This window comes from Cervus elaphus, chromosome 18, assembly GCF_910594005.1.
Source record: "Cervus elaphus chromosome 18, mCerEla1.1, whole genome shotgun sequence".
In the NCBI taxonomy this organism is placed as follows: Eukaryota; Metazoa; Chordata; class Mammalia; order Artiodactyla; family Cervidae; genus Cervus; species Cervus elaphus.
In genome coordinates, this window is record NC_057832.1 from 57,687,533 (window position 1) to 57,709,841 (window position 22,309).

The 22,309-nt window shown below is 39.6% G+C and overlaps 1 protein-coding gene across 29 annotated transcripts in view; it reads right to left on the bottom strand.

The window, feature by feature from the left end:
* The window catches only part of NRCAM (neuronal cell adhesion molecule), a 327,295-nt gene that overhangs the window by 72,904 nt on the left and 232,082 nt on the right, over positions 1 to 22,309 (bottom strand). For 16 of the 29 annotated variants that reach the window (XM_043873013.1, XM_043872986.1, XM_043872987.1 and 13 more), the window contains exons 4-10: positions 19,478 to 19,678; positions 17,054 to 17,071; positions 14,081 to 14,186; positions 11,889 to 12,085; positions 9,746 to 9,868; positions 1,239 to 1,409; positions 604 to 660 (exon numbers count right to left, since the gene is read on the bottom strand). In XM_043873013.1, the coding sequence (XP_043728948.1) occupies positions 604 to 660; positions 1,239 to 1,409; positions 9,746 to 9,868; positions 11,889 to 12,085; positions 14,081 to 14,186; positions 17,054 to 17,071; positions 19,478 to 19,583 (778 nt within the window). In that variant the 5' untranslated portion in view covers positions 19,584 to 19,678. The remainder of the gene's footprint in view (positions 1 to 603; positions 661 to 1,238; positions 1,410 to 9,745; positions 9,869 to 11,888; positions 12,086 to 14,080; positions 14,187 to 17,053; positions 17,072 to 19,477; positions 19,679 to 22,309) is intronic. The other 13 variants (XM_043872994.1, XM_043872995.1, XM_043873014.1 and 10 more) reach the window with 3 other exon arrangements.

A 22,309-nucleotide genomic window follows, 5' to 3' on the forward strand; every position in this document is an offset into this window, starting at 1 on the left:
CCCTTAAGGAAATAAAATTTTTTTCCTTTTAAAAGAATGAAGTTAAATCCATTTTTAAAAGATTATTTCCACTGAAGATAGTGTCTTGATTTTAAACTAAACTAAGAGAAATACTATTTCTAATTATATGACAATGATAAGGTCATGTGAAAACAGACGGAATACAATGCATTCCTCTCAAAATCTGGTTAATGTTAGTTGCTAAAGGTTATTAAGACTTTGATGTTAGTATTTTAGCAGGTTAATGTACCTTGCCAATTCTTATTAATCTACAAGAAAAGTTTATGAGCCAGACAAAAAATGAAAAATGTAATTCTGAACATATATGAAAGATTTTTTTTCAAATTTTGTGGGATGATTCTTTACATGAAAACAGTTATAGTAACTTTTGTTATTACACATACAACATGGAGCATGTTTTAATGACATGTTTGAGAGCTCAAAGCTAAATTTATATGAAACATACATTGATTCTAGTGGTATTAAACATGTAACTAGGAATTTCGTAAAGAAATAAGGTTAAACAGCCATGGAGGTGAAGTTAGTGAACTAAATTCTACAATGAAGAAGAAATGCCAGTTACAATCAATCACCAAAACTCACCACCATAAAACTCAGTGTCACTCAAATTAGCAGCTATAGTGTCATTCAATTCATCCACTGAAATAAACAGAATATTATGAAGAATGCAAAAAGAAGAGGAGAGAGAATTGTAAAAAAAAAAGAAAGTACTGGGCAACAAAACATAAACCACTATGCTGAGCAAGTGCCATCCCAACCTAGTAAAAACAGTACTTTACATTGTACATGATTATTTCATTAATTCACTGAGCCACCCCCAACCAGTAAGATACGAGCATATAACCGAAGCTTCAGGACACCCAGTTAACGGCCTTGTGGAGCATAAACCACAAGCAAGTGCTCAGAACACTAAGAACTGGGTTGGCCAAAAAGTTCATTCAGGCTTTTCTGTAACATCTTACTAATGTTTTGGCCAAACCAGTAGATTCAGGAAGTTATCATAGACACAATAATGGTAATAACAGTAAAAACTGTAAAATAGAGTAAAGTAGGCAAGCTTCCTATAATACACATGCCAACACTTTCATGACTATTCACAGGTACATCCCTGATCAATGAATCTGTTTACTTCAAAGTGAGTGGTATTTAATAATTGACATACTTGCACACATTTGTAAACACCATTGCAAGAGAGTTTCTGGAAATTGAACTCTTACCTGAAATCACCTTAACAGAAATTGGTTGCTTCTGCTGTATGGTTTGAGTGTGATTAAACCTGGCGTAACAGATGTAGTCTTCCCGGGTGTCCTCCGGGAGCACATTGGAAAAGTAAAGGTCTCCATTCAGACCTTGGGAAACTCTCTCACTCTGTGGAAGTCTTTGAAAGGCTGGAGAATGGCAGAGAGATATCTAGATCATTCCATCACAAAGGGGCCACTTTCCAAATTAGCAAGACAACTGTATCTACTAATAAATAGTCCTGTGAACTTCACTTGCATGTATTTTTTTCCTCTATAAAGCTCTTTTGAGTAAAAGCAAATAATTGAAAAAAGAAAAGACATATGTATTAAAATTCCAACTGTACCTGCCAGACCCTAACTTCTCTAGAGTGGGGGCAGAGGTGAGATTAAAGTTGCCCAGTGAAGGGTTTTAGAAAACAAGCGTAAACCAAAAAATGTTTTATGGAAAGAGTTTGTGTGACTTTTCCTAACATTTAAGTTAATCCCTAAGTACCAGACCACCTGGCCTGCCTCTTGAGAAATTTGTATGCAGGTCAGGAAGCAATAGTTAGAACTGGACATGGAACAACAGACTGGTTCCAAATAGGAAAAGGAGTATGTCAAGGCTGTATATTGTCACCCTGCTTATTTAACTTATATGCAGAGTACATCATGAGAAATGCTGGGCTGAATGAAGCACAAGCTGGAATCACAATTGCCAGGAGAAATATCAATAACCTCAGATATGCAGATGACACCACTCTTATGGCAGAAAGTGAAAAAGAACTAAAGAGCCTCTTGATGAAAGTGAAAGAGGGGAGTGAAAAAGTTGGCTTAAAACTCAACATTCAGAAAACTAAGATCATGGCATCTGGTCCCATCACTTCATGGCAAATAGATGGGGAAACAGTGGAAACAGTGGCAGACTTTATTTTTTGGGGCTCCAAAAAAATCTGCAGGTCCATGGCTGCAGATGGTGACTGCAGCCATAAAATTAAAAGACACTTACTCCCTGGAAGGGAAGTTATGACCAAACTAGACAGCATATTAAAAAGCAGAGACATCACTTTGTCAACAAAGGTCTGTCTAGTCAAAGCTATGGGTTTTTCAGTAGTCACATTTGGATGTGAGAGTTGGACTAAAAAGAAAGCTGAGCGCCGAAGAATTGATGCTTTTGAACTGTGGTGTTGGAGAAGACTCTTGAGAGTCCCTTGGACTGCAAGGAGATCCAACCAGTCCATCCTAAAGGAGATCAGTCCTGGGTGTTCATTGGAAGGACTGATGTTGAAGCTGAAACTCCAATACTTTGGTCACCTGATGCGAAGAACTGACTCACTGGAAAAGACCCTGATGCTGGGAAAGATTGAAGGCAGGAGGAGAAGGTGATGACAGAGGATGAGGTGGTTGAATGGCATCACCGACTCAATGGACATGAATTTGGGTAAACTCTGTGAGTTGGTGATGGGCAGGGAGACCTGGCGTGCTGCAGACCATGGGGTCGCAAGGAGTCGGACACGACTGAACAACTGAACTGAACTGAACGAGTGTTAATCACAGATACACGCATATCTCAGAAAATGCATTATGGAAGCTTATAAGGATGTTAACTTGGGTTGCGTCTACATACACAGCCAGACAGTACTGTGAGAGCACCTAATGGTGATGACCTAGGCCCTGGACAAAGTGTCAGACGGACCAAGGTCCCTGCCTTGTCTGAGTCCAGGATAGAGATCTAACTGGAGAATCAGGCAACAAACAGGCAATTAACAGCAGGGTGAAATATTGATTTAATGATGCAGATGTGCCCCTCAGAGGCCCCCCATACCCAGCCTCCCTCACCTCCTCTATTTTTTCTTTTCTGTGTTACCTTCTAACACACAGTGAGTTTTACCTGTCGTGTGTATGGCTCATGGCCCATCTCCCTGAACTAGAATTTAAGATCCAGAAGGGCAGAGACCGTCATCTGCTTGGGCTACTATTGTAGCCCTGAAAATGCACCTGGTCCCTCATAGAATCTCTGTAATTAAATGAGTTTCAAGCAGCACTGGGACTTCCCAGTTTCACATTTAACAACAGACTTCCCCTCAGGTCCAAGGAAATGTCTAGCCTTAAGAAAGTAGGGGTGATTTTCTAAGGAGATGAAGGACTCAGGGAAGTGGGACCACTGATCTATGTGTGAACTTACACTTGGCTGGCTAGCATGCCTCCTGAGGCTTCTGATTCAGTTCACTGGGAGAGTGCTTCAGCTCTGAAGTGAGAGGACTAGGAAAAATCGCACCTCTCAGTTGCCTCCGGCCAAGTGTTAACATCTCCTGGGAGGAGGATTTCTCAGCCTGAGTCAAGCAGCTATGCTCCTCCAGCAGCAGGTACCCTACCCCATCATCATGAAATGCAAAATGATGGGTAAAAGCCTGCAGCTCCCTTGGGTGGGAGAAGGCAGGGAAATCTGGAGACAGACTTTGAAAGGATGCCGGTTAACCATGTGAGCCAAGTTCGTGGTCAAGATGGGGCTTTGGTTGGTGGTTGTAAATTCATGGTTTGAAGTCACTAACAAGGGAAAGAGTTGTTTTAAAAAATAACTCAGAAAAATAATGTATGTTTATTTTATGAATACAAAGATATAAAGATTGGGATATATTTATCTTCTTTCATTTCTCCTGCTATATTTTATTGTGGATTCGTGTTGGGGGATCAAATGAAAGGGAATGGGATTTTACGAGGGTGGGAACACTTTGCCCATTGAATTCCTTTGCATTGCATTGGGAAAAAAATGTATGCAGATAGGAATAATTTGGTAAGGTCATCTTGCCAGGAGAATGCTACACATATCTGAATTTTTTTCTCATACCCAGATGCAATTTCACTTGAAAAATCCAGATGCATTGTCAACGGCCTAAAATGTATGGAAATGATATAACCAGCAGTGCAATATGAAAAAAAAAATTAGTTTCGTATTCAGATGATCCTGAGACTTCACATGTAAACATCTCTTTATTAAGCAGAAAAGTCATCATTTCTGAATAAGAAGCAAAAACCAATTACTGGGCTTCACTTTGGCAGTGAGATTTGGATACTGTTATTCTAAACCGTAGATATCACTCAGTTCTACGTGATTCGTTACTTATGCTTTCAAAATCTGTAAAAGTTATTACATAATCATATGAAAAATATTTTTGTCCATTTATACATTTATATATATATATTTTCCACTTCTCTGTGATACTTTCTCTGAGTGATCTCATATAAGAGTCAAAAATGGAAAGGAAATGTGAAAGCTAAATTTTATCTTCTGAAATGTGAACAGCTTGTGATTTCAGAGGAAATCAAGTCACTGAGAATAGAATGTATTCCCCACAAGTATTTTCAACCTTCCCCACCATTCTACCCAGAGGATTCCTGTCAAGGACAACGGCGACCCCCATGTTGCCAAATTCAGTAGTTATTTCTCGATCAGATTGGAAGCTGTCTCATCTCTCAGCAGTGTTTGAAACGACTGATATTCTGTCTTCTCGGCACTTTTCCTTCCCCTTGTTCTGGGGCCACCTCCTCTCTGGTTTCTTCTTACTGAAGCCACTGCTCTTTCTCATCTGCCTCTCTTTGCCCCCTGAAGTTTTGGCCCCAGGAGCTTCCTGGTCTCAGCCCCCAGGCTGTGCTCTTGATCACCTGCACTTCCTCCTCCAGACTCTGGCTCTAAGAAGCATCTCCGCACTAACATTCACGAATGGCTGCAAAGAGCCCTGAACCTTTCTTCTGACTCATGAAGCTCTAACTCTTGCTGGACACCTTCACAAGGATGCCTCCCAGGCTTCTTGCATTCAAAACCCCGGTTCCTAGTCTCCAAGCAGAAACACATGCTACCTCCAAAGTAACATGCTAACGGGAGGTTTGGAAGGGCAGGCGAGCAGAGCAACAATCCCCTAAGGTTAGAGAAGGGGTGGACAGATGTTACAATGACTAATGAATGACTTCATTTCCCTGTGCCTCAGTTCCCTCACCTAAAAAGAGAAGTCATCTGAGTTGCCTCCTGGGGCTGCTGTAAAAAATGGACGAGATGACTCATGTAAAGTCTTTAGCCAAACGACAGGCACTTGGGCATTAAATGCCTAAGTAGCTATTGTTACTTCTGTATATAAAATAGATAATAAACAAGCATCTACTGTATATAGCACAGGGAACTGTGCTCAATAGTCTGTAATAACCTAAATGGGAAAAGAATTTGTACATGTGTAACTAAGTCACTGGGCTGTATACCAGAAACTAACACAACACTGCAAACCAACTATATTCCAATATAAGATAAAAAACTAACTAAAAAATATTAGCTGTTACTGGGGATAAAAGAACAAAAACAATAAAAAGACACAACACATTCTGAACAGTTTTATTTCCTTTCCTCCATGGGCTTCTGCTGTTTCAGGAAAGGGCAACTGCATTTTACCAGTTGTTCAGTCAGTCTTTGGGGTTACCTTTGATTCTGCTCTCTCATGCCTCCATCCTGACCCCAATAAATCCTGGAAGAAACTCTGAAATTATATTTGGAATCTGACTATTTCTTACCCACTCAACTACTACTACCCAAGTCAGAGTTCCCATCAACTCTTGTCCAGATCACAGCACTGGCCTCCTAACAGGCTGCCCTACTCTTCTTTCTGTCCTCTCTATTCTCCAGGCATGAACCGAAGTGATGTGCATACTATCTGATCTGTGGCAGGTGAAGCCACTCCTTCAATGGCTCCCTACTTCATTGAAAGCAAAAGCCAAAGTCTTATGCATTGAGCCCCTGAACTTTCCTGACCTCTTCTCTGCCTGTCACCCTTGGGTTAGTCAGCCTGGCCACACTGGCCTCCCTGCTGCTTTTACACACACCAGGGATGCACCTGTCCTTGGGGCTTTACGATTTTCTCTTTCCACCCAGATAATGAAGATCTGTATGCTCTTTCATTCCTGTGAGTTTCTGCTCAAAATTCTGCCTATTTTTGTCCATAGCACTTACTGTCAACCGATGCATATTTTCTAAATACATTTTTAGTCTGCTTCTTTCTCTCCTTCCTTTTATTCCCACTGCAAAGAATATAAATTCTGTGAGAGCAGGACCTTTGGTTTATTTAGAGAGGCACCTGGTACATGGTAGTTCAGTTCAGTTACTAAGCTGTGTCCAACTCTTTGTGACCCCATGGACTGCAGCACGCCAAGCTTCCCTGTCCATCACCAACTCCCAGAGTTTGCTCAAACTCATGCCCATTGAGTCCGTGATGCCGCCTAACCATCTCATCCTCTGTCACCCCCTTTTCCTCCTGCCTTCAATCCTTCCCAGCATCAGGGTCTTTTCCAATGAGTTAGTTGTTTGCATCAGGTGGCCAAAGTATTGGAGTTTCAGCTTTAGCATCAGTCCTTCCAATGAGTACTCAGGGCTGATTTCCTTTAGGATTCACTGGTTTGATTTCCTTGCAGTTCAAGGGACTCTCAAGAGTCTTCTCCAACACCATAGTTCAAAAGCATCAATTCTCTGGCACTCAGCTTTCTTTATGGTCCAACTCTCACATTCATACATGACTATTGGAAAAACCACAGCTTTGACTATACGGACCTTTGTCAGCAAAGTAATAGCTCTACTTTTTAATATGCTGCCTAGGTTGGTCATAGCTTTTTCTCCAAGCAGCAAGCATCTTTTAATTTCATGGATGCAGTCACCATTTGCAATGATTTCAGAGCCCAAGAGAATAAAATCTGTCACTGTTTCCATTGTTTCCCCATATATTTGTGATGAAGTGATGAGACTGAATGCCATGATCTTCATTTTTTGAATGTTGAGTTTTAAGCCAGCTTTTTCACTCTCCTCTTTAACTTCCATCAGGAGGCTCTTTAGTTCCTCTTCGCTTTCTGCCATTGAGGTGGTGTCATCTGTATATCTGAGGTTATTGATATTTCTCCCAGCAATCTTGATGCCAGCTTGTGCTTCATCCAGCCCAGCATTTCTCATGATGTACTCTGCATATAAGTTATATAAGCAAGGTGACAATATACAGCCTTGATGTACTCCTTTCCCAATTTGGATCCAGTCCATTGTTCCTTGTCCAGTTCTAACTGTTCCTTCTTGACCTGCAAACAGATTTCTCAGGAGGCAGGTAAAGTGGTCTGGTATTTCCATCTTTTAAAAAATTTTCCAGTTTGTTGTGATCCACACAGTCAAAGCCTTTATGGTAGTCCATGAAGCAGAAGTAGATGTTTTTCTGGAATTCTCTAGCTTTTTCTATGATCCAATGGATGTGGCAATTTGATTTCTGGTTCCTCTGCCTCCTTTTCTAAATCTGTTTGAACATCTGGACGTTCTCAGTTCATGTACTGTTGAAGCCCAGCTTGGAGAAGTTTGAGCATTACATTGCTAGCATGTAAGATGAGTGCAATTGTGCAGTAGTTTGAACATTCTTTGATACTGCCTTTCGTTGGGATTGGAATGAAAACCGACGTTTTCTAGTCCTGTGGTCACTGCTGAGTTTTCCAATTTTGCTGGCATATTTAATGCAGCACTTTCACAGCATCATCTTTTAGGACTTGAAATAGCTCAACTGGAATTCCATCACCTCTACTAGCTTTATTAGTAGGATGCTTCCTAAGTCTCACTTGACTTTGTACTCCAGGATGTCTGGCTGTAGGTGAGTGATCACACCATCGTGGTTATCTGGGTCATTAAGATCTTTGTTATATAGTTCTTCTGTGTATTCTTGCCACCTCTTCTTAATATCTTCTGCTTCTGTTAGGTCCATACTGTTTCTGTCCTTTATTGTGACCATCTTTGCATGACATGTTCCCTTGGTATCTCTAATTTTCCTGAAGAGCTCTCTAGCCTTTCCCATTCTATTGTTTTCCTCTATTTCTTTGCATTGATTACTTAGGAAGGCTTTATTATCTCTCCTTGCTATTCTTTGGAACTCTTCATTCAGATGGATATATCTTTCCTTTTCTCCTTTGTCTTTAGCTTCTCTTCTTTTCTCAGCTCTTTGTAAGGGCTCCTCAGACAACCATTGTGCCTTTTTGTATTTCTTCTTCTTGGGGATGGTTCTCATCACTGCTTCTCATACAATGTTATGAATCGCCTTCCATAGTTCTTCAGGCACTTTATCTACCAGATCTAATCCCTTCAATCTATTTGTCACTTCTAATGTATAATCATAAGGGATTTGATTTAGGTCATATCTGAATGTTCTAGTGTTTTCCCCTATTTTCTTCAATTTAAGGCTGAATTTTTCAATAAGGAGTTCATGATCTGAGCCACAGTCATCTCCCAGTCTTGTTTTTGCTGACTGTATAGAGCTTCTCCATCTTTGGCTGCAAAGAATATAATCAATCTGATTTTGGCATTGATCATCTGGTGATGTCCATGTGTAGAGTGGCCTCTTGTGTTACTGAAGGAGGGTGTTTGTGATGATCAGTGCATTCTCTGGCAAAAGCCTGTTAGCCTTTGTCCTGCTTCATTTTGTACTCCAAGGCCAAACTTGCCTGTTACTCCAGGTATCTCTCAACTTCCTACTTTTGCATTCCAGTCCCCTATGATGAAAAGGACATCTTTTTTGGGTGTTAGTTCTAAAAGGTCTTGTAGGTCTTCATAGGACTGTTCAACTTCAGCTTCTTTAGCATTACTGGTCAGGGCATAGATTTGGATTACTGTGATATTGAATGGTTTGCCTTGGAAATGAACAGAGATCATTCTGTTGTTTTTGAGACTGCACCCAAGTACTGCATTTTGGATGCTTCTGTTGACTATGAGGGCTACTCCATTTCTTCTAAGGGATTCTTGCTTGGTCCCACCCATTAGAACAAGACCCAGATTCCCCCACAGCCAGTCCCTCCCATCAGGAAGCTTCTACAAGCCTCTTATCCTTATCCATCAGAGGGCAGACAGAATGGAAACCACAATTACAAAAAACTAACCAAACTGATCACTTGGATCACAGCCTTGTCTAATTCAATGAAACTATGAGTCATACCGTGTAGGGCCACCCAAGACTAACATGGAGAATTCTGACAAAATGTGGTCCACTGGAGAAGGGAATGGCAAACTGCTTTAGTATTCTTGCCTTGAGAACCCCATGAACAGTATGAAAAGGCAAAAAGATAGGACATTGAAAGATGAACTCCTCAGATGGGTAGGTGCCCAACATGCTACTAGAGAAGAGTGGAGAAATAGCTCTAGAAAGAGTGAGGAGGCTGAGCTAAAGCAAAAACAATGCCCAGTTGTGTATGTGACTGGTGATGGCAGTAAAATCCAATGCTGTAAAGAGCAATTTTGCATAGGAACCTGGAATGTTAGGTCTATGAATCAAGATAAACAGGTACATAGTAGGTGTTCAATAAAACAGAGCAAATGACTGAAATGATATGTGATGTTTTCCTGAGCATCTCTAAAAAAATTTATAAACATCTTATGAATCACAGGAGGCAATCATTGATTGGGATAGCCAATAATCATAAGACTCTTGAAGAAAGTTCATATTTTTAAAACTTACAATTATCCATCCAGAATATTATGGGTGGTGGTAACCCAATTGGTGGTCTGCAGGGAAGGACCAAAGACTGGCCATTTCGAAGTGTTATTGGTTCAAGCTTTTCTTTGGTCCACAATGGTGACCCTAATAAAATAAAATAATAACTTCTAAGTTATTTATGCACTGGAAAACAAAAAAGCACTGGAAAGAAAGATAAACCAAACTTGTAGAGAAATACTAACTTGGAATTTATGGAAATTAAGATAATAAATTTTTCAAAAAATGACACTCATAGTATAAGTTCTGAGTCAGCAAGTCCATGTCTAAGAATTTACATTAAATAAATCCTTGAAGATACATGACTTTGTTAAAAGTATGCTTTTCACAAAAGAACAAAAAACACTTATATATGTAAAAATATTTGTGAAAGAAATAATGGTAAACCTATACTTTTGAATAAAATAGTGTTAGATGTTGTATAAAGACAGATAATAAGTATAAGATTAATATAATATGCACGATATGTAGATAAGCCAAAAAGGTTACAAAATAGTACTTCAGAATGAGTTTGTTTTCAATATGTATACACATATCTGCCTTGGTAAAACCATAAAAAACAGTTATTTCCTTGAATGAAAGGATTCGTGCACAATTTTTATGTTTCTTTTTCGTTCATTTGTAGTTGATTTGTTCTATAAAGCACACATATTATACACATAATTGAAAAAAGCTTTAAAAATAACCAGACCTTCAAATGGTCACTGTTCTTTAAATACGTGCTCTTGGGTCGTTGAGAGGATGTACTGACTATTGCAAAAAGACTATTGCAATAATATCAAGATAATGAGGCCACTCTGTTTCTAGTGAAATTTTGATATAAAAATGTTAAAAGAAATATGTGCACCCTAATGTTCCTAGTCATAGCAACATTATTTATAATAGCCAAGATATGGAAGCAACCTAAGTGTCCATCAACAGATGACTGGATAAAGAAGGTGTGTGTGTGTGTGTGTGTGTGTGTGTGTGTGTGTGTGTGTGTGTGTGTGTGTGTGTGTGTGTGTGTGTGTGTGTGTGTGTGTGTGTGTGACATACAATGAAACATTGGGCTTCCCTGGGGCTCAGATGGTAAAGAATCTGCCTGCAATGCAGGAGACCTAGGTTCAACCCCAGGTCAGAAAGATTCCCTGGAGAAGGGAATGGCTACCCACTCCAGTAATCTTGTCTGGATAATTCCTTGGACAGAGGAGCCTGGCAGGCTATAGTCCGTGGGGTTGCAAGAGTCAGACATGACTGAACAACTAACACTTTCACTTTCACATGATGGAATATTACTCAGCCATAAAAAAGAATGAAAATTTGCCACCTGCAGCAACACAGATGGACTTGTAGGGTACTGTGATAAGTGAAATAGGTCTCTTTGTACAGAGAAAGACAAATAGATGATATTATTTATATATGGAATCTAAAAAATACAACACATTAGTGAATATAACAAAAGGGCAGCAGACTCACAGATATGTACTCACTCACAAACTAGTGCCTCCCAATGGGAACAGGGAAGAGGAGAGGGGCAATATAGGAGAAAGGAGTTAAGAACTACAAACTGCTGTGTATAAAATAAGTTACAAGGATATATTACACAACACAGGAAATATAACCAATTTTTATAATATTTCTAAATGGAGTGTAACCTTTAAAATTGTGAATCACTATATTATATACATATAACCTTTATAATAAAGTACATCAACAATACTTCAATTTAAAAATGTTTAAAGAAGTAACACTTATACCTCAATTACCCATTTTATATTGAATTTATCTCCATCTGACTATATGGACTATGCTTGTACATAAGATTTAGGAGAAATTTAATAATTAGGTCAATCCGAGGAAAAAGCATTTTTCTTACCCCTGGTGATTTATTCTGGATTTCTACAAAAGACACACTGGTTTGGCAAAACATTAGGCTGAGGAATTGGGATAAAGTGGAAAAGGGTGATGATTTTCATGCAAAATAAAGTTAGAGTATTGGCATCAATGCCACTGCCTTCTTTTTTTTTTCTACTGCCTTCTTGTAATGGTTATTTGGATGATGTAACAGATGCTGGTGTTGGAGCCAGACTTTAAAAAGGGTCCTGTTCAGCGAACAGGTCTGACTTACTGGATGGACGGATGACAATGTTATTAGAAATCGCAGCCCCGCGTTCGTTCCTGGCTGTACACTGATAGACTCCTTCATAGGTCTCTGCTTTCCCCTCGCTCATGATGTTGATTATGAGGGTTCCTGAGCCAGGCTTCATGGTGACGAGAGGGTCTTTATCTATGTCAAAATGAGTCCCATTTCGGGTCCAGGAAAAGCTGCCAGCACATAGAGGATTAAGCTTGTTAACAGTCCAGAAAAACAGGATTACTTACTCTTTAACAAATTCCTTGTAGTTTTACGAGTTTCTGAATAATTAGACTTTAATATTCAATAAAAGAGCTCCGTACCTAAAATGCTTCACTGAATCGTGACTTAGAAAAAAGTGCTGACCATACATACTAAGGTACATGTGTTCATCAGAAGTACCAAAATCTGACTCAATAAAGAAACCATGCATACAAATTGCCTGTCATTTTTCAAAGAAAATATTGTAAGTAGGTCACCAAGGCACACCTTCTTAGAGCTTTATTAGCATTTTTATTATAAACTCCATTGTTTATAGAATTGATAACCTGTCTATAAAAATTTGCTCTAGGGTGAAGTGTAACATGAAAGGCCTTTACAAGTACTAATATATGTGTACATTAAAAGTGATCAGACTAGTGTCAAGTTACCACAAGGCAAAGTGTGAGTTGGGAGGAGAGGAAGAAACTTGAAATCAATGGTATTTTAAATGTCAGGGTTCATTTAAAAAGTGACCATTCTATATAAAATATATTTGAGAATTTTTAATCTAGAGATGATTTTGAAAATTTCTGGGAAAGTATTTCAAATTGGCAACTAAAAGTCTTCTTTTTCAGTTTTGTTTATATAAAATAAACGATTGCCTTATATAAAAGTCACAGAGGTCATGTAGCTAAAGATTTGGTAACTGGTTACAAATGAACAATGGCCATGCTTTTACACAAGCATTCATTTCTAAACTTTTCCATGATTCCCAAGCCCTCTTGGATTTCCCTTCTCACTGCTTATCCATTTAGTGGGAGCCCTCACACCTCCTAGGGTAGGAGGCAGTGGGCGTGGGTACTACTGGTTTATGGTAAATAGAGATTAGGGATGCTGTAAAATATCCTACAAGGCACAGGAGAGCTCTGCCTCCATAACAAAAAATTATCCAGCCCAAAGTATCAACAGAGCTAAGGTGGAGAAATCCTGCCTAACAGGGAGCTATAGGAAGTATTAAGTAAGTGTTAAACTGAAGGGGACACTGCCCATCAAAGGACATTGCATTAGGGCTTAAGCACTCAAAAGTTTCTAATAATACAGCAGAACAGATTGCTTTTAAGCCAGCCTTTGATGGAAATTTTTTATATCCTTAGGCATTTACTGCCAGTTAATTTTTTTCTCTGGTGCCAGTCTGTGATAGATTTGTAAGGCTGGTCATAGACAAACTCAGAAATACAATCCTGAGAAAATCTCCTGTCTATTTTATAATTTTAAAAATTCTACATTATATAATGTCCATAATAATCATCCAACTCTTGAAAACTTCCATATATTACTGGACAAGTTACAGATCACCCACTAAGGAGGTGTGGAACCTGGATAAGGTTACCTAGCATTATCAGGCATCAGTTTTCCCTCTATAAAATATATTGGTTGGACAAGATAATGTTTAATGTTTCTCCCAAGTCTAAAACGCTCTGCAGTGCTTATGAAAAGATGTATATGAAGCGTTCTGAGTGTTGTACTCTGCCATGTTTGGAAAACCACTTGGGGCTATTTTATAGACTTTGAGACAGCTAGGAGAGATCTTAGAAGTTGTGTAATTCAGCTTCTTTATTTTATAGATAAAGACACTAAGGCCCATAGAGAAGGAATTTGCCCATGTCACAGGCTGTCAGAAGGTTCTTTTGACATCTTCCCACAACTTTTTAGCATGTCATACAGAAAAGTATCAGTATGGAAATGCAACCACCTGGGTTTTTAGGAAGAACCAACTGAATTTAATTAAAAGCAGAGAGACAAAACAATGAGCCTACAAATGACACCTTAATAATTGGTGAAAGTGTGAAAGTGAAAGTGTCTGTCTCTCATTCTCCAGGGAAGAATGCTGGAGTGGGTTGCCATTCCCCTCTCCAGGGGATTGTCCTTACCCAGGGATCAATCAATGCTTCTTTTCAGCATTACAACACCAGAACCACACCTACCTTGGAGGAGGTTTCCCCTTTGCCTCACACTGGATTACAATATTCTCCCGAGGGTCAATAATGTAATCTTTTGGAGACTGTTGAGTGATGGTTGGTGGTTGTACCACTTAATTGTAGAAAGAAGAACAAAGGAGAGAAACAAATCATTTAATATTGTAACAGTAATCATATTTTTTCCTGTATCAAAATCACTTACCCTAGACTAAATACGCTCCAAATGTTTTTAGTAATTTCTCCTGTGGTAACACACAACTCAGCAGATTTTTGGCTAAAAGACTCCTAAAATTTTGGAGTCAAGACATAACTCCCTTTTGGTAACTTTATGTGTTCATAAAGCCCATTTTCCCACACTGAAAGTTTGGGAAATTCATTACCAACATAAGCTTAAAATTTTCATTTCTGATGTAACAATGAGAAATTTCTCTGATATCTTTGGTTCAAATGATACCTTTTGATAAAATTTAAGTTACGAGGTAAACTTGCAACTTTCTTAAAAAAGAGTAATTGATTTATAGTTCATTCCTGGGTTCATGTAAATTAATACACTGGTAACAAATATATTTGAGAAGCAATGTTAAAAAGATGATTAAATTAGAGACTTGCCATGTCTTATTAGAGCTAGGAGGAAGGGGCTACTAGGAAGAAAGATAAAACAAGCTTATTTAGAAGATGAATTGGGAAGCTCTCTGTTATAGGAAACAATATTCTCATTTCAGTCTTCAAAGTGCTATGGGATCATTTATTATCACATTGTAGGAAGAAACTATTCTGACCCAAAATAACTGAATCTGAAAAATAGCTGGTATCTGGACATTTGATGTTCAGGTCACTCTAAGATTACCATGCCCTCCTTGTGAAATCAGAACCACAGAGTGTAGAACAGGAAGGGAAGGGAGAAATAATCTATTTTGACTTCTGTTGCCTAATGCAGCAAAATAGCTTGACTTCCTAGGCAAGCAGAGAGAAGCAAAGTGTCTTGGGTACAAGGTAACTACCTTGCACACCTCCAAGGAGAGCTGTTTACACAGACCAATGGTTCTCAATCAAGGGCCATTTGCCCCTACTCCTCTGGGGACAGCTGGCCACATCTAAAGATGATTCTGGTTGTCACCACTGGGGTGGGGAGTGGTCCTGGCATCTGGGGGGTAAAGGCCAGGGATGCTGTTAAACATCTTACAGGGTACAGGACAACTTTATAATGTAAAGACTTTGTATTTGGTTCATTTAAGATTTTCATATTTCAGAGTGTCCCTTTCCTCTCCAACTATGCTCTGGGCTTCCTTTGTGAAACTTCTTCCACCTGCCAATCAAGTTATTTCCCAAAGCTTCATAACTGTTCTCTGCCTTTGTCTTTCTTTCTTGTGGGGAACTGTGCACATAGCTAAACCGACCACTTTTAGGGCTTAAAAATGTCTTATAAATCTCCAGGCAGAAGAAACAGAAGAAAATCTTCTGTTTTCTTTGTCTCCAGTCTTGTGTCTATTGACCAGACAGCTCTTACTAAATATCCAAAGAACACCTAAAATGCAGATCGAAAATGGAACTTGTAATTGCCAGCATTTACTGCGCACCTGTTAACGCCAGGATACTGCACAGTGTCAATTTCAGCTCCCGTTAGCAAGATCCATCCCCTTCCTTATCCTCCTAAGCCAGCTGCTCCTCTCAGCCCCTAGCACTGTCCAGGGGAGCCTCCTCCTTTCCAGCCCAGTCAGTTACCAATGCTGGGTAGCAGTTTGGTCTAACAATTAAGAACCAGTCTGTCTATTTGTTACCAGCTGTGAGAATTCAAGCAAGATTCTTAACTTCTGTGAGCTCTCATTTCCATAAAGGGAAAACAGGGTTTGAAAGTGGTGTCTACCTCCTAGGATTGCTGGGAAAATAAAATAAAATTATTTGTGCAAAATTCTTAGTCCATGCCAAACTGTAATGATTCAGTGATATTACCCGTATTTAGATTATTATCATAGTCATTTTTATTTAGACCAGCTTCACTTTGCAGTGATCCTTTAGACTCTGGCAGTATAGAGTCTGGGATGACAGAAAGAAGCTTAGCATTCCCCACTAAGGGATCAGCAGGCATAGGTTGTGGGTAAGGGGGACTTTTAGGAGTGATTCAATCCGATTTCTTGTGCTTTTCTGCGAGTGACAGAGATGCAAAGGGTGGTGGTCTCAGACCCAGAACTTAACGCAGCTGGTTTAGCTGCCACAGATCACTGCCAGGAGCTGACCATCTTGATGGAACTCTTTGAACAGTGCTGAGGTCATCGGGCAACCAACAGAGGCTATGAAGTAACAAGGGGAAAAGGTGATTTTATATAATTGTCCTGGTTAATCAAATACCAAAGGATTTTTCAAATGCTTGAAAGTTTGTTTTTTTTTAGGTAGACGATAGGTAGTGCCCAGCTGTCAGAGGCAGCAGTTTTAGATTAGAGCATGCCACTCAGAAAGGATGTGAGTGGGGGTTGCTTGTCTTTTGTACACTTCCAAACAAGATTCAAACTCTCTGGGCCATTTTACTGATGACATTAAGAAACACTAGTCTACCCAGTCCTGCAGATTGAGCAAGTATATGAATGGACTCTGCTGAAGCACCTGCAAGCACTCAACTCCTATCTATATCCAAAGATATGCTTTTATTCCAGCCAGCTTTTAATAGCATTTAGAACCAGATGTTCTCTTCCAATTTTGTGAGTTTTCTCATTGAGTTACATCAGATGTGAATGAAGCGCATAAGTTAGTAATGCAGAATATTGGTAAAAGAAAAACAGTAATACCTGAGTCCAGAATTCATGCAGGGAATATATTCAACCTGCTTCATGGAATTTCATCACAATACTTAGCCACAGTAAACACACATGCTTAAAAAGACGTTAGCCATGAAAATAAAATCGTGCATTTAATTCACAGTATTCATTCAAAAACAAAGACACAGTCAAATTTTCACACTGCCTGGTAATGACCAAAAACACTTACAGTCTTCAAGAAGTTTTGCTTTTTCCCCATCAATATCAGCAGGTGAGTGGGCGAACAGGATTAAAGAAAACCAGATGTTAGTGATAGGAATGTTAGCACCCTGAAGATAATAGGGGCATCTTGTCTACTTTATTTAACCTAAAAAACCAGCAGAGCAAAGGTAGAGGTGGTGAAGTAGCAAGAGAAAGAAACTCCCATTAAAGGTTTTGTTTATTCCTGAAGCAGTGATTTCTACAGAAACATATGGGAAGAACAAAAGAGATGCTATAGGCCAAAAAAAGATTCTGCCAGGAATAGGAATGGATAATTCCATGCCATACATGTTGTGCTGGACAAGTAATTATGTTCAATTTGAAAAATAGCTTAAATCTACAATTAATCTGAGTTGTCACATACTGTGTTGTGTCTGATCCTATTATCCCAGACATCACTATGCACATGGTAATGATACCTAACAATGGGACACTGCCACAAGGAGAGTGCTCCATCCAAGTCAAATCCAGCCCTGATCTGAGGTTTTTGTATTTCCATGGTTAATCCCCATGTTAGTAATTGCACTTTTCAGACTGCTAACATATTTCTGCTTCAGAATGCCTCAGTCACCAAGGGCTGATGGTACCTACCCCAAGGTGCAGAAGAGGTGTAAGGAACTGGGGCAGGAAGAAATTGCATTAACATGCAATTCACATGATTCCGCTGTGCTGCCTGTCATTACTACTTGGAAAGGTTAATGCAGGAGCGCCTGGGTTGTCCGTGACTTTCTTTTCATCATGGTTCTGCCTCTTCTCCATTAGCAGCGATAATTGAGTTAGCCGTAGGTGACTGTTTCCCTCTGATTGTTAGATTCAGCAGTCAGATTAAGGGGGAATATATTTAACACAAGAGAGAACAAAAGCATTTCTCTCAATGCTTTTCTCTCTCTCCTACATATCTGCTAGGGTAAATGCTTACTTAGGCATTCAAACTCCAATGGGCTTAACCAATCATATCTTTTTTTTTTTTTAATTGAAATTAAGGTCACTGAATGAATATCTTTTGAAAAGAAGTTGAATGTTGCATTTTCTTATACTTTAAAGATGCACAGCAAAGGGAGTCAACAAAGTATGGGGCCCACCACATCTCTTCTTCCCACTGGCAGTTGCAATCTCTTTGGTTAAAAAAAAAAATGACATCACAACAATTGAATTGCCCCAGGAAAGTGTTATTTTCCTTGCACCTTGGAAAGCTTGCCAAACAGATGTTCTATTCAAGAAGCTAATGGATTTAAAGAGGTCATGTAGATTAGGGATAAAGACTAAATCAATTCTGAAGTACAGTAATTGTCCAGATTTGAAATTCTGCTTTCCATTGCAGGAGAAGTAACCCGCTGGCACTTAGCATTATCTGTGATTTTTCAGACGCCACCCAACTCAGGGAGAGTGCAGCATATACGGTGCTTTATTCAGGAAAGGGTGGGCTCCTATAGTAGCTGTTACTCGCTCCATTCTAAACAGCAATTTTGCTGAAGACTTGTTTTATTCTCAACATTGACATCTTGGTCTTTAATCACCATTTTTAAAACAAAGACCTTTCACTAGGCTTTGACAAGACACATTTTCTAGCTCTAAACTCATACTTAAGATTCAAAACTCAAAGGTGAACTTCGCCTTGCCTGAGTCAAGAGAAATGAGTCGTGGGCAGTCTGGGGATGTGGAGGGGCGTGGGGCTGGCTGAGAGATGATCATTTCACTCTCAGCATTTGAAGGGAGAAGATGGAGAGGTGGGGAGAGGCCAAACCGGGGAGGGGGGGATCAGTGATCATTCTTTTTATTGGAGTATAGTTGCTTTACAGTTCTGGGTTAGTTTCTGCTGTACAACATCGTCAATCAGCTAAATGTATACATATATTCCCTCCCTCTTGAGTCTCCTTCCCCACCCCACCCCTCTAGGTCATCACTGAGCACCGAATTGAGCTCCCTGTGCCATTCAGCAGCTTCTCTCTCCCTATCTATTTCACACCTGGTAGTGTACACGTGTCAAGGCTACTCTCTCAGTTTGCCCTTCCCTCTCCCTCCCCGCCTGTGTCCAAGAGCAATTCCTACAGCTTTCTTGCAGGATGGCTTCTATAAAAAGTTGCCTGTTGGGAGGATCAGCTCACAATTCACTCCTTCCTGGGTCAGCCCCCTCAGTGGTTCACCAAAAAGACCTGGAGGGAGGGCAAGACTGACAGGGAGAGGACCATGTGTCTGACCCATGTGATGGCCTTTCCTAGAGTCTGAGTCTTTTTTTTCCCTAGGGACTGATTCTTTATAAACACCAGGTGCTGTTTGATTCGTTTTTCAGGATCACACAGACGTGTCCTCCATCCACACTGTTCAGAGTGGCGGTAAATGCCGGGGAGGTTCTGGCTCCAGGGGCTCAGAGCTTTGCAATGTTAATACTTACGATCAAGAGGGACTTCCAGGGCACTAATCATCTGGCACAGGAAGAGCATCAGCGGCGCTCTGCCTGCAGATAAGCGCTTCTTTTTCGGCATTATTTTAAGCTGCATTAGCCGAGCTCCTGCTGAGCCCCACAAGCTGAATTTCCTTTTCTTCTCTCACAAAAGATTTCTGTGCAGTGTGTCAATAATTCTCATGCAGGAAACTGAAAAAGCAGAGAAGAAGAATGAGTGCATCTTTTTTTTGAAAGAAGGAAATGAAGAGAGGAAGTCTGCAGTTCAGAACATCAGTTCTGTATAATACATGAACTCTAAATGGGAGCTAACTTTTAAATATTTAACTCTGAGGGCTGAAAGAATCATTTATTCATAAATCAGCTAAAATTAGGTCAGAAATATTTGCAATGATGTCAAGCAAAACTTATCAGTGCCATCCTTCTGGTTTTCCCAGTTTAAATATCTGTGTTTATATCAGAGGCTACCATGTCTCTAACAGCAAGAAAACTTGGCTTATAAATTGGTTAAAAGGGGTGACTTTGAAGGGGAGGCCTAATGGCTTCTCTTTTCCAGAGATTCTCTCTGGGAAAGTTGAGGGTGTAGTTGTCAATTTGTTTCAAACCTCAAACGATTTACCGGCAGAGCCACCAAGAATACTGGCCTTTTCCATCTCCTACCCGGACTGTGGCAGCAGACGTGCCTGGGCTCTGAGCTCCAGGTCTTCCTCACTGCAGCAACCCTCTGAAACAAAGCTGGCTAATTTTCTCAAAAGGTCTTTGGTTAAATCGTCGGAGTAGTCTCATGGGACCTACCCAATAAAGTTCAAAATACCCTTAAACAGGTAATAAAAAAACTTCAATGATCTGGTCTGAGTTTATCCTACCAACCTTATTTCTTCTTATTTCCACATAAGTTATTAATTTTTTTTCTTTGTCTGTTTGATTGCCTGATTCTGCTTTTCTTTTTTGGGTCAGTCCCTCAATATGCTTTGAGTTTTCCCAACTTCTTGCCTTGGTTTATCCCACTCCTTTTACCTGGAAATGTCCTCTCCACCAAATTTCCTCATCAGTGTCCAAAGGATTTCTTTATAGATCATTGAAAATGGAAACACAAGCTGACCACTCAAATAAAGTCATTTATTTCACCCTCTGAGAACCCCTGAAATTCCTTGTTTTATTCATCACGTTATAATACAGGTATATACTTTGGGGGGATATGCATGCTCTCCCCCCTACTACTGCAGGCAAAGATTGTGCCTCTCCCATCTTTGTACTCCTCTACAACCTAAAATAGTGTACCTGGCACATGAAAGTGTCTACTGTACACAAGAAAAGATGAGCACAAACACAGAATACAGGCTTCTGTCTGACAGTAGACTCCTGTGTGAAATGATGGGTATAATCTTCTCCCTAGGAGATGAGAGTGACCAATGGCTCTCTCTCAAGAAGGTAGGAGAGATGCCATTATTATAAACTAAGGTCATTCATGCAGTTTCATTACTGAATTATTTGTGTAATTGTGTATTTTAAAAATATCTATCTTTTCCACTCAACTGAAAACCTCCAAAGGGTAGGGACCACATCTTCCCTGTTCCCTATCATGTCCCCAGAGCTCATCACAGTGTCTGGTACATGGTGGAGAGTAAATAATATTGGTAGAAAAAAAAAAGATAGGGAAAGGGGAAAGATGAGGTTGTATTCAGAGAAGAACTCTGGCCACAGTCTACCTGAGGCTATATTTATACTTATGTGCATGTATGCATGCTCAGTCATGTCTGACTCTTTGCAACCCCATGGACTATAGCCTGCCAGGCTTCTCTGTCCATGGGATCTTCCAAGCAAGAATACTGGAGTGGGTTGCCATTTCCTCTTCCAGGGGATCTTCCCAACCCAGGGATCGAACCCACGTCTCTGGAGTCTCCTACACTGGCAGGCAGATTCTTTACCATCATACCACCTGGGACTCCCTGGTTTCCCACCAGAATTCTTCAGTTTCTTACTCAATTCAGCATTATAGTCCAAAAGTCAGAAAACTGTATTTCTCCAAAAGTCCTTTATATAAATCCTCTTGAAGAGGAGGCATTTTTGCAAAGGTAACAGAGTGAAACCATAACTGTCTATATTTATACTACTTGGTTTGAAAACGAAACTCTTATCAATCTGATCAAATTAGTTGGCATATTATGTCTGTGTGTGGAAGAGCTTAAATGTATAAAAGAGAAATGAAATGATGCTGATAACGTGTTTTGCTAGCAACTGAGTTCTGATTTGAACATGATTATAACTGTAGTTGGGTATTTCTTGCAAAACAAATACAAAAATATGCTAAACAAATGCAAAAAATTCTAAACATAGACATTATACATACATAAATACTATTTTGTGAATGAAACATCCATACTGTGTGCTTTCATTTAAGATCCTGGAAATTTGTCTTTCTATATTACAATACATAAACATCATGATTTAAACACTGAGAGGCAGGTAGAGAAGCTCACCCAACCATTTCTAACCAAAATATAAACCAGACTGTCTTTCTGTGCATGCAAAGCAGATCTATAATATTTAATCAGATTTACTTAGGCCTTTCATGATTTTTTCTGTTGAAATGCTAGTTGTGAATTTATAGATAGTCTTCAAGGAAAATAAACATAAATGCCAAGATGACCCTAAAACAAGTCAATGTTACATGCTACACATATTGAGAGAAAACTATAGAACCAAATATTGAGAAAACAAAGGGAACACCTGCCTGAAATGTGTGTCAAACTAATTGAGTTTATTCAATTTAAATGCCTGGAATAGATGCCAGAGAACTAAAACACTTTCTAGAAGATGTAC